Source organism: Nesoenas mayeri (genome assembly GCF_963082525.1).
Source record: "Nesoenas mayeri genome assembly, chromosome: 5".
Classification (NCBI taxonomy): domain Eukaryota; kingdom Metazoa; phylum Chordata; class Aves; order Columbiformes; family Columbidae; genus Nesoenas; species Nesoenas mayeri.
Genome location: NC_137548.1, coordinates 68,990,183 through 69,001,883, shown reverse-complemented (window position 1 = coordinate 69,001,883; position 11,701 = coordinate 68,990,183). Strand labels below are relative to the sequence as shown.

The 11,701-nt window shown below is 65.7% G+C and overlaps 2 protein-coding genes across 2 annotated transcripts; both read right to left on the bottom strand.

Moving 5' to 3' along the window:
* Positions 1 to 534: 534 nt before the first annotated feature.
* Positions 535 to 2,309, bottom strand: LOC308041078 (dispanin subfamily A member 2b-like). The gene is made up of 2 exons (XM_080345542.1): positions 1,932 to 2,309; positions 535 to 1,019 (listed from the first exon to the last, which is right to left on the bottom strand). Exons 1-2 carry the CDS (start codon positions 2,139 to 2,141, stop codon positions 849 to 851), a joined length of 381 nt encoding a protein of 126 aa, XP_080201668.1. The 5' UTR covers positions 2,142 to 2,309; the 3' UTR covers positions 535 to 848.
* A 5,211-nt stretch (positions 2,310 to 7,520) lies between these two features.
* Positions 7,521 to 8,772, bottom strand: LOC308040854 (dispanin subfamily A member 2b-like). Its single transcript, XM_080345234.1, has 2 exons — positions 8,542 to 8,772; positions 7,521 to 7,983 (listed from the first exon to the last, which is right to left on the bottom strand). The coding sequence occupies exons 1-2, from the start codon at positions 8,746 to 8,748 to the stop codon at positions 7,780 to 7,782; spliced, it is 411 nt and encodes a 136-aa protein (XP_080201360.1). The 5' UTR covers positions 8,749 to 8,772; the 3' UTR covers positions 7,521 to 7,779.
* Positions 8,773 to 11,701: the final 2,929 nt, after the last annotated feature.

Here is an 11,701-nt window from a genome sequence, read left to right as displayed (position 1 = left end):
GCGGGCGCGGCAGCAGCGGGACGAACCGAAACTGAGCCTGCCCGGCGCGGGGGGGCGGCCGGACACCCCCGCTCCGGCCCGGGGCCACCCCGGGGTCTGTCCCCTCCTCGGTGGGCGGCACCGCCACCCGTGTCGCTGGGTCATGGCTCCGCCGCCGGGGGGGGGCAGCGCTGGGGACGCGGGGGACTCCAAAGCCCAGTTTCTCCCTTGGGGAGCCGCTCCCTCGCCAGCGAGCGGGGGCAGGACCGGGGGCGGGTTTGGCGGATGGTCTCGGGGTGCTGGAATGAGGGGCAGGCGGGGGCAAGGGAAGGTGGGACCCCCAGCGCCGCCGCTGAGCCCCGGGCCCCTTGGCGGGGGTGCAGCCCCTCCCCGCAGCGGCAGCTCCGCCGGGACGGCCGGTGACACGGGCAGGACGTGGCGCAGGGAGGGGTGTCTGAACACCGCAGGAGCCCGGGGGGGTCCGTGTGCTTTTATTGCGTTTGCAGCACCAACATGGCACCCCTTTCTGAGCCCCTTTCCTGCTGCTCTGCCTCAGATGAGCACGCCTGAGTTAGGGGGTATCCCCCGGCCTACGGTGGGGGAATAATGCCTCCCAAAAGCCCAAAGCACGACATTTCCACGGAGAAGTGTGAGGAAGGAGCTCTATTTGCTGTGAGCTCACCCCGCGGGTTCATGCAGGAGGGGGCTGTCTCAGGCAGGGTGCAGCAGGAGGGTTTGGTGGGAGCAAGAGGAAGGTCCCGTGGGAGCCACTGTGTCCCCCATGAACAAGACAGATGGCTTTTGGATGAGTGAGGCGAAGAGGAAGGAAAAGTGAGGCCCTGGTGCCGCTGCCCCACGGCGGGATGGGGTCAGTGGTGTTTCTTTGCCTCCAATATCATCTTGTAGCTCTGAACCAGAAACACGAGGCAGATGATGGTGACCACGGTGCCCAGGCAGAATGCGACAATGTTCACCTGCTTGGCCTTCCTCCCGTAGCTGCCGGCACCTGCCGGGTCCTGTGCAATTTTCCTATCCCTGGCCTGTGGATGTGGAGAGGGAGACGGGCGGTGAAATGGCACGAGCCAGGGGCGGTGGCAGTGGTGGCAATGGGCCGAGGGGACATCCCGGTGCCCCCTGCCATCCAGCAGCTGGCCTCGCCGAAGCCTGGCACCAGAACGCACTGCACCTCCCCAAGCCCACTCCAAGGCAGCAGAAACAGAGCTCTCAGCAGCCTGAAAGCGCTTTCTTAATGGCTTAATAAAAGCAATTACACTGGCGACAGGCTGCGCAGTGGTGCTGGGGCCAGGCGGCAGCGCGGGGCGGCGGGCAGAGGAGGGGGCTCTGCTCCGGAGAGCCCACATGGCACTCGACACGGTGCCGACAAGTGCTGCTCAACCGTTCCCAGGACGCCCCTTAAAAATGATTCACTTTCGAGGTAATAAAGGAAGAGTGCGCGGGGAGCAGCTGTTTCTGTCTCGGGTAGGAGCGAAGCCTTGCGATGGTGGGGGGACTGTGGCGGGAGGGGGCCAGGAGCCAGCTGCCACCTTGTCCCCCTGGCAGGGGATGGTTTGGGGCTCGCTTGAGTCGGTGGAAGGAGAGACAGACCCACCATTCTGCCCTGCGCCCCTGCCCAAAGCAACAGGTGGACAGGTGGCCCTCAAGGGGTGGCTTTGCTGGGGACATTGGGTGTGGACCCGCATGGTGGGGCTGCATGTGGCAGGAGGGACATCTCATGGGAGAAGGATGGAGAGCCAGGTGGGGACGGGGCTATTGGGGGCAGCTCGGGGCAAGATGGGACAGAATGAGTTGGGGTGGAACAGGGTGGGATTCGGTGGGGTGGGACAGGGTGGGATTCGGTGGGGTGGGACATGGGGGGTCAGGGAGCCCTGGCAGGGCAGGCAGGACCCCCGAGCCGGGCAGGGGGTGGCGGGCTGAGGGTGAGTTCCCCTCACCTTGATGGAGAAGACGAGCGCGATGAAGCCCAGGCAGAAGGGGTTGCAGAAGAGGGTGTTGAAGAGAGACCAGAGCACGAAGTCCCGCGGGCCGGGCTCTGGCCGCTCTCCAGCGGTGCCGGGGGGGCCGTAGGCGGGGGCCGGGGTCCCTGCCCCGTTCTTGCCGTAGGGCTGCATGTTGATGCCGACGGGCTGGGGGTAGCTCTCCATGGCAGCCCTGCTGGGGAGGAGCGGGGGGGCACGGGCACCCGGGCTTCTTATAGGCGAGACGAAGGGTTTGCCGGGGTGGGGCCCCCCCGGCTGACGGCGCACCGGGGCGGGTTCTGCGGCGCTGCCGGGCGGGCTGCGGGGGGGCGGCTCCGGGCGGGCTGGGGGCTCCCCGGCATGGGCCGGGGGCGGAGCCGCAGCCCCAGGCCTGGCTGGGGGGCAGGCGGAGGGGGATGCCCGTGGGTCGGGGATGCTGTGGAGCGGGTGATGCTGTCGGGCGGGTGATGCCGCGGGGCAGGCGGTGCGGCGGGGCAGGCGGTGCGGCGGGGCAGGCGGTGCCGTGGGCCAGGCGGTGCCGTGGGGCAAGCGGTGCCGTGGGGCAGGCGGTGCGGCGGGGCAGGCGGTGCGGCGGGGCAGGCGGTGCCGTGGGGCAGGCGATGCCGTGGGGCAAGCGGTGCCGTGGGGCAGGCGGTGCGGCGGGGCAGGCGGTGCGGCGGGGCAGGCGGTGCGGCGGGGCAGGCGGTGCCGCGGGGCAGGCGGTGCCGCGGGGCAGGCGGTGCGGCGGGGCAGGCGGTGCCGCGGGGCAGGCGGTGCCGCGGGGCAGGCGGTGCGGCGGGGCAGGCGGTGCCGCGGGGCAGGCGGTGCCGCGGGGCAGGCGGTGCCGTGGGCCAGGCGGTGCCATGGGGCAGGCGGTGCCGCGGGGCAGGCGGTGCCGCGGGGCAGGCGGTGCCGTGGGGCAGGCGATGCCGTGGGGCAGGTGCCCCACCCATTCCTCTTCTCTTCCTGCTCTGCGGGCTGTGAAGCGATCTCTGCCGCGGGCAGGTCGGGGCAGGACCGAGCTGCTGCGGTTACTCAGTCACAGCGGGGATGTGTGGCACCGGAGGACAGTGGGGACACACTGTCCCCACCAGCGCCCCGAAACTTTCTGCCCAGACACAGTGCCCCCTGAGAGCTCAATCTCTGCCCGTGGGGCTGAAGCCAGCCGTGGGGGGCACTCAGCCGCTGGGTTTGCATGTTGTGTTTCCAGGGTTTTCCCCTGTCTGGTTTCAGCATCCACGACAAGGTCCTGCAGCTGTGACAGCGTCTTGTGGTTGCCGAAGTAAGGTTATGGGGCAGAAAATAAAAGAAACAAGCTTTGGGAAAGCAGCAGGGAGGTAAAAACCATCCGAATAAAAAGACAACCAGGGCACAGAGCTACAAACCGCATGGGTTTTGAAAACATCAACATCCTTCCTGTTCAGTGGCCGATCCCTGGAGGCTGAGCAAGAGGCCGATAAGAGGAAACTCAGCCCCAGCCCTTTTTGAGAAATGTGTTTTTCCGCACTCAGGAAGAGCGGAGGGTTATGTCGGGAGGAGGACAAAGGTGCCAGTCACCTGCATGGGTTTTCGGGCTGTGGCAGTGATTTGAGTGTGGAGTCCCGGCCCCCAGCATCACCTGTCCCCAGCCCACAGCAATCAAAGATTTGTTGTTTTTTCCTCAACTACTTCCCTGACAGTGTGGGGCTGCTTGTTGGGTTAAGGAGGTTCGTTAGGTCATGGTGATAATTAAGGAATCACTGCAGGGTGGCTGGTGGGGATGGGCAAGGCAATGGATGGACGGGTGGATGGACGGGTGGATGGACGGGTGGATGGACGGGTGGATGGACGGGTGGATGGATGGGTGGATGGATGGGTGGATGGGTGGGTGGACGGGTGGATGGATGGGTGGATGGATGGGTGGGTGGGTGGGTGGACGGGTGGGTGGATGGATGGGTGGAGCTGGGTGAGGATTTCGAGGGAGTGTTTGCCCTCCAGCCCCAACACCTGGTGTACAGTGCTGCTGAAAAAGCTGCTGGGAGGAGCCCAGTGGGGATGTCCCCACATTGGGGTGGCAGGGTCTCTCCATGGGGCACCCCCGGCTTGTCTGCCTCACGTGGAGATGAAGGGACCATGACGTTGGAGGCTGGCTGGGGTCAGCCAGCAGCCACAAGGACCCAGCGCAGCCGGTTGGTTCCTCGTCCATCATTTCCAAGCACCTGCTTGGGGATCCTGGTTCTCACAAAGCCCCAGCACAGGCAGGACCACAGCTCGTGTCTCACCGACCTGCACTTGGTGCCACCCACTGAAATTCCCACCCCCTGACTGCGCTTCCAGCCGTTTTGTGTATCTGCCCTTGCAGCTGGACAAACGAGATGCCAGAAAGCAGAGAGACAAAGTCCGACCTGCTTTGCTGCTGCTGGAAGGTGCCCCGGCCCCACTCCCCCTGCGCCCCCAGCCCTCGGGGAGGCGGGGGGTCCCCGAGGGTGCTCGGGACGGGGATGCGGCTGGTGGCGGATTTGGGTCCCTCACCAGAGGGAGGGTGCGGGAAGTGAAACATGGGTGAAACACGGGGGTGAAACATGGGCCTGCAGGGCCAGCATGGGACTGTGGGGTCCAACGGGCTGGGGGGAGAGCAGCTTGTGGGGTGGCACACGAGTGACAGGCAGGTGACACATGGGTGACACGGCTCCAGGGGCCGGCACTGGCCTCAGTGCTGGCTTCTGGTGGCGTGGCTGGGAGATCGAGGGCTGGGTGGCCGCTTGCCAACAGATGGAAGCAATTGCTGTAAGAGCACAAACAGGCTGTTTGCATCGTCGGAGCACCACGGCCCTGCCCCTCCCGCTGCGGGGCGGCAGCCCCCAAATCGGGTGGATTTACCCCAGAAAAAGGGCTTTGCTCTCCCGGCTTTAAAGCCCCCCGTGCCCACTGTCCCACCCGGCATCAAGGGACATCCCCATCCCAAAACTCTTTTGGGTGTGCACTCTGCACAGGGATATCAGACTGGGACCACCCTGGCGGGTTTTCGGCTGCAGAGCATCCCTGGGAAGATGTGCCCGGGGGTTTTTTGCGTGTATTGGCTGGTGGAGGAGGGGTAAGGGCTGCTGGGGGTGTACAGTGAGCCCACACCCCTGTGCCAGCCCCACTGAGCAGCGGGTCCCTGCCAGAGCACGCTGGGTCCTGGTGGTCTGTGCAGAGCACGCTGGGTGCCGGTGCTGAGCAGAGCACGCTGGGTGCTGGTGCTGTGCAGAGCACGCTGGGTGCCGGTGCTGAGCAGAGCACGCTGGGTGCCGGTGCTGTGCAGAGCACGCTGGGTGCCGGTGCTGAGCAGAGCACGCTGGTGCCGGTGCTGTGCAGAGCATGCTGGGTCCTGGTGGTCTGTGCAGAGCACGCTGGGTCCTGGTGGTCTGTGCAGAGCACGCTGGGTGCCGGTGCTGTGCAGAGCACGCTGGGTCCTGGTGGTCTATGCAGAGCACGCTGGGTGCCGGTGCTGTGCAGAGCACGCTGGGTCCTGGTGGTCTATGCAGAGCACGCTGGTGCCGGTGCTGTGCAGAGCACGCTGGGTCCTGGTGGTCTATGCAGAGCACGCTGGGTGCCGGTGCTGTGCAGAGCACGCTGGGTGCCGGTGCTGAGCAGAGCACGCTGGTGCCGGTGCTGTGCAGAGCACGCTGGGTGCCGGTGCTGTGCAGAGCACGCTGGGTCCTGGTGGTCTGTGCAGAGCACGCTGGGTGCCGGTGCTGTGCAGAGCACGCTGGGTGCCGGTGCTGAGCAGAGCACGCTGGTGCCGGTGCTGTGCAGAGCACGCTGGGTGCCGGTGCTGAGCAGAGCACGCTGGTGCCGGTGCTGTGCAGAGCACGCTGGGTGCCGGTGCTGAGCAGAGCACGCTGGTGCCGGTGCTGTGCAGAGCACGCTGGGTGCTGGTGCTGTGCAGAGCACGCTGGGTCCTGGTGGTCTGTGCAGAGCACGCTGGGTGCCGGTGCTGTGCAGAGCATGCTGGGTGCCGGTGCTGTGCAGAGCACGCTGGGTGCCGGTGCTGAGCAGAGCACGCTGGTGCCGGTGCTGTGCAGAGCACGCTGGGTGCCGGTGCTGTGCAGAGCACGCTGGGTGCCGGTGCTGTGCAGAGCACGCTGGGTCCTGGTGGTCTGTGCAGAGCACGCTGGGTGCCGGTGCTGTGCCCGGGGGCAGGCAGAGCGGGGAGCGTGCGGGGGAGCCAGCGCAGCCCCGGCGCGCCGCCAGCCCCTTGTATAATGGGACGCGGCTCTTGCCAGCGCCGCAGCGGCCAAGAGTTGGAAAGGTCAGGGCGATGTTTTCGAGCAGGGGTTCACTGTCCTTTAGGAAACCTCTCGTCCCCTGCAGCTGGCGGGGACGTTTGGCCCAGCGTCCCGCTGGCGGGCACGTCGGGGGCCCGCGGGCAGCGAGCGGCCCCGGTTGCAAGAGGGGCCATGTGCTTGTTTGCTCTTACGGGAAGAGGCGGAGGAATAAATGATTCACCAGGAGGTTTGTGCCAGGGACCCTGCAACAATTAACCGTTGTGTTTTGTGGGCGGGATTTCTGACATCTTACTCATGAGTGTAGCTTCTTGGCAGGATCCTCATGTTCTTGGGGAGAGGAAGAAAAAGGCGCATTTTCCCCCCATCCTTGCGGGGCCCCAGCCCCAGGGACGCGAGCCGGCCAAGGGCGAGCAGCGCCAGGGCTTCCGGCGAGCTGGGGAGAGCGCGGCCAGCCCGCCCGCGTGCTTGGGGCTCTGCCAGAGGGGCTGCACCGGGATCCTGCGCGAGGTCCTGCCCGGGTCACTGGGGGCCGCGCAGCCCGGTGCCGGGTGCCGGCGGGCACGGAGAGCCGCCCGTGAGCACGGGTGCGGGCTTCGTGCTGGAAAACCTTTGGAGGCTGGGAGAGGGGGGTCACCGTCTTGCTTCACCCTGAATGCTGCCCTGCCCGGCTGGTGAGCTCATCACCCAGCTGCTGTCCCCATCACCCCGTGGGTGTCCCCATCACCCAGTGGGTGTCCCCATCACCCCGTGGGTGTCCCCATCACCCAGCTGCTGTCCCGATCACCAGCAGTGCCAGGGCGGAGCTGTGCGGCTCTCTCCCGCAGCGAGGCGGTTTGGGATGGATCCACACCGCGCACGGCTGCCCCTCAGGAAGCGTGGCTGCACACCGTCATGTTCGAGCTTGTCTCACTCTAGCTCTTTGCGCAAACATCCAGCTTGCTTTCAGCTCTGCTTGCTCTGCCCCTCTCCTGAGGGTTGGTGAGGGTGGGGGTGCTCCCGGTGACACCCCAAAGATGAGGTTCTACCCCCATCCTTGGGGGGAGCCTTGCAAGCATTTTGCACCACATTCCGATGCTCCCTCCCCTGGAGTGGCCGGGGTCACTGCCCTGGCGCATCCCTGAGCATCCTCTCGGTGACACTCCATGCCGAGGGACAGTCTCCCTCTCCAGGCGTGTCCCGAGAGCGGACGCCGTTTCTAAACTGGTCAAGTTGGGGTGTGGGGACCCCAAACAACTCCCTGTCACAATGAAACTGAGGCAGGGGCAAAAGTGTAAGAAACCTTTATTTGAATCAGATTTTCTCCAAACAAGGCACTTCTGCTTAGGATTATTCTTAGAGGCACTTAGGGCTACGGGACTGGCAGGAAGTGGAAAAGCTCCTCCTCTTTGGTACAGCCAGTTTTGGGGTGCTCGGCTCCTGCCAGAGGGGGGTGTCTCCAGGCAGTTCCAGCGAGGGCTCCGCAGGGCTCTGAGCAGCGAGGAAAGGGGGACAGGGCCGCGGGCTCTGGGGGTGCGTGGAGGACATCCCTCCGCTGCAAGGGGCGCCGGGGGCTGCTGGCAGACGTGAGGGGAGGCCTAAGTGGGGCCGAAGATGGATTCTGGTTGCTCTTGCTTGTGGTAGTAGAAGTTCATGGCGGTGATGGTGCCGGTAGCCAGCAGGGCGATGATGAGGATGCCGAGGAAGATGTTGATCAGCAGGGCGGTGATGTTCAGGTACTTGGCGGTGGAGCCGTAGCTGAGCGCCCCGCTGTAGTCACCGAGGACTTTGCGGTCCCTGGACTGGGAGAGGTGGAGGGGACAGTCAGTGCGGTTGGGGGACACCCTGGGGGGCTCTGGCTGGGTGGGAGATGTGCTGGAGGGGCCATGCAAGCCTGAGCTGCCGTGCAGGGCTGGGGTCCCCCCGAAACACCAGGAGAACCCTGGGGTGCCAGGTTCCCCCGCTGCCCCAAACCCCCACCCTCTCCAGAGCTACCAGCCAGGGCTCAGAGGGGCTGGGGGTCTGTGCACTGCAGGCTTGGTAGGGGCTATTGGGCACCCCAGGGTCAGGGCTCTGTGGGCTCCATGGGTCTCCCTGGGGCTGGGGGCTCTGTGGGGTCCATGGGGGCTCTGTGGGGTCCATGTGGCACCCCAGGATAGGGTCTCCATGGGGTCCATGGGTCTCCCTGGAGTTGGGGGCTCTGTCAGCCCTGTGGGGGCTCTGGGGGGTGCTTTGGGCACCCCAGGATCAGGGCTCTGGGGGCTCCATGTAGCACCCCACGGCCGGGGCTCAGTGGGGTCCCCGGGACCGCCCCCCACCCCCCGTGTAGGTGCCCCCCGGGCTCCCCCCGGTGCCCCCACCTTGATGGAGAAGACGAGCGCCAGGAAGCCCAGGCAGCAGATGTTGCCGTAGAGCGTGGTGCAGAACGACCAGGCCAGGTGGTCGTGGGGGGGCGGCGGGGCCTCCACGGGCACGGCGACGCTGGGGGGCAGCCCCTCCGCCTCCCCCGCCTCGGGCAGCGGCTCGTAGGGCGGCAGCAGCGGCCCCAGCGACAGCGACCGCTCCATGATGCCGGCGGCGGGAGCGGCGGGAGGGCGGGAGGCGGGAGGCGGGAGGAGGGAGCTCGGTCCCGGTTTCGTTTCCCCGGAGAGGCAGTGCCGGGGCGGAACAGCCCCGTCCGGTCCCCGCGCCCGGGGGGAGCCCCCGCCCTCCCTCTGTCCAATTCTGCCCCCCCCGCTTCTTTTCTTGCCCGCGCTCCTTGTCCGCTGCTTTGCCCCCTTCTTCTCTGCCCCCTTCTTGCCCTGCCCCGTTCTCGGTTCTCTTCTTTGTCCCCACCCGGGGTGGCGGCCTGGGGTCAACCGTGAGCGTTTCGGGGTGCTTGGTGAGGAAACTCGAAGTAGGTCCCCCCGCAGGGCGCTGGGACCCCCTTGTCCTCCCCGCAGGCTGGACTCTGGGTGCGAGCAGCCGAGCGGAGGGGCCGCGGCTCGGCCCCCGGGCTGTGGCTGCAGGAGAAGGAGAAGGAGAAGGGCTCTGGCAGCCCTGTCCCTCTGGCACGGCGCATCGCCACTCCCGCAGGGTCTGGACGAGGGTCCTTCCCGGAACCGCATCGGGGTGTCGGGTGAAGGGCTCGGCCTTGGCCGGCCTGTGAAATCCCCAAAATCCCGCTGCCGGGGGGGAGAGCGGCTTTGGCAGCAGCGGGACGGGGCCCCTGCTCTGTCACCCTCGCTGGGGTCCCAGGAACACACCCTGCTCTTGCGGAGGGGCACAAGCCCGGCTCCGACTCCGTCCCCCACAAATATGGCGTGAGGCTGGCAGGTGCCACTTACTGGGGACATCAACTGGGACCGGAGAAAAGCCCCGAGCCAGCTCCCTGTGCTCCCCGAGGGCACCAGCCCCTTAGGAAAATTGTCTTCCCTATTATACCAGGCAGTCTCTGACAGTATATTAACTTAATATGTCTTAAATCACATTATATACTGTAATATAATCAGGTAATAAAATTTTACTGGCAACTCTGGGATTGTTCATGCTGAAACGAAACAAAGGAATGGACAGCCCAGCCCTGGGAAGATGGAGTTTGCTTCTCAGCAGCTTCAAGCTGTCATGAAAGATAAAGGATACCAGTGAGAACCAAGATAACACCAGCGTCCTAAACCCCTGACACGACTTCGAAGCCCTAATCTGGCATCATAGATCAGTAACTCCATCAAGACTGACTCTAGGGACGGCTGGATTAATAGATAAACAGCAAGAATGCTGAAAAAAACAGTGTTGCTTTGCAAAGTTTTACTAGGGTTAGTATCTGGCAGCGAGGGTGCAAATGATTAGCGGAGTTATCATCATGTACCTGAATGACTGAAGGGTTTCAGAACCCGTGTAAAGCCACATTCGGGGTGCCCGCTTGGGCTTGGACACCGCATGTGCGTGAATATTTGCTCTTGCAATGCTGTACTTTGTGCCCCAGCCTCTCTCCTCCGTTGGCACAAACCAGTCATGAATTTTATTCAGGATACCCTGCCAGCGTTCCCAAACCTCCCGCCCCCCGCGGCCACTGGTGGGGTGAGACCGGCTGAACTTCGCTGTGCAAACAGCCGTGCCGGACCCGCTGCCCTTGCTGGACAGCTGCCAAAAATGGGGAAATAACGGCTTAATTTCCCCGGACACGCATCTTCGGTGTCTGCAGGGAGAGCCTTGTGCAGAGATCCCCTTCATCCCGGCCTCCTCCTCCTCCTCCTCCGCCCGCTGCAGGGCTCCGTGCGGCTTCGCTTCCTAACGGGGGCCGAGCTTCCTGCTCTGCCACTTTCCCCACCTGTTTGTCTTAATTGGGCTTAATTAGAAGCTAATTAACCTTCCACATCTGTAAGGGAGCTGAGTGGAGGGAAATGCAGACCAGAGCACTGGTGCCCTCTAGTTTCCCCAGCTGTGAATGTGTTTTTTCCTCTAATAACTGGCTTCCGGCGTGTTTTTGTCCCAGCCCCAAGCCGCAGCGAGGAGGAGCTGCTGCCCCAGTTTGTGGAGCGGGAAAGGAGGAAAAACCCAGCTTGGAGGTTTGGGCCAGCGCGCTGCAGGGGCCGAAATCAGCAGCGGGGAGTGAGTTGTGGCCGGTCTCAGGTGTCGCCCGGGGAGCGCTGGGCTGTCGCCGCGGAGCAGCCCTGCCAGTGCGGTCCGTGACCCTCCGGCCACGGGGCCCTGCTCGCTGATGACGAAATTAACTCTTATTGTTAATTACTGTTAGGCTTTGTGCAGGGCGAGCTGCAGCCCTCGGGCTTCCCCACTTCTAGAGGGCAGAAGCGGCCTCGGCTCCGGGGGATCCCGGACATCCCCAGTCCCCGCGGGATCCCTGCACCTAGCCAGGGGGATCCCGGGATCCCAGACTCCGTGAGATCCCTGCACCCAGCGAGGGGAATCCGGGGATCCCTTCCCGCAGCGAGGAGGGATCAGGGGGATCCCTGCACGCAGCCAGGCGGGATCAGGGATCCTCGCACCGTGGGATCCCGGCGCACCGGACCGGGCCCGCAGCCCGTGCGGCGGCCGCGCGGGATCGTACCATTCCCGCCGCGGGGGTCAAGGGCGGGTGGGACCGCGCCGAGGGACCGTCACCCGTCCCGCCGGGCCCCGCGGCACGGAGAGAGTCCTTCCCCTGTCGCCCCGCCGCCGCTCTGCCCTCTCGCCGAGCAGGGACGGGGACAAGGACGGGGACGGCGACATGGTCTCCCCCCCGCGCCCCGCATGGCCTCGCCCGCGGCGCCTGGCGGGGATGCCGGCCCGTTGGCGTGGAGACGAGCGGCGCCTCTGCGGGCTCCTCCCCCGCGGGGCACCCATTGGCGGTGGGCCCGCTCGGTGCGCTTCGTGATTGGCCGGCAGTGCCGTCGCTCGGGCCGAGGGGCGTGGCGGGCCGGGGCCGCTGCAGCCCCGTTCATTCATTCCCCCGCCCGCGGGTCCGGCGCGCCGGGGCGGCGGCGATGGCCATGGCGATGCACCGGGCGGCCGGGGGGCACCGCGCCGAGCCGCGCCGCCGCC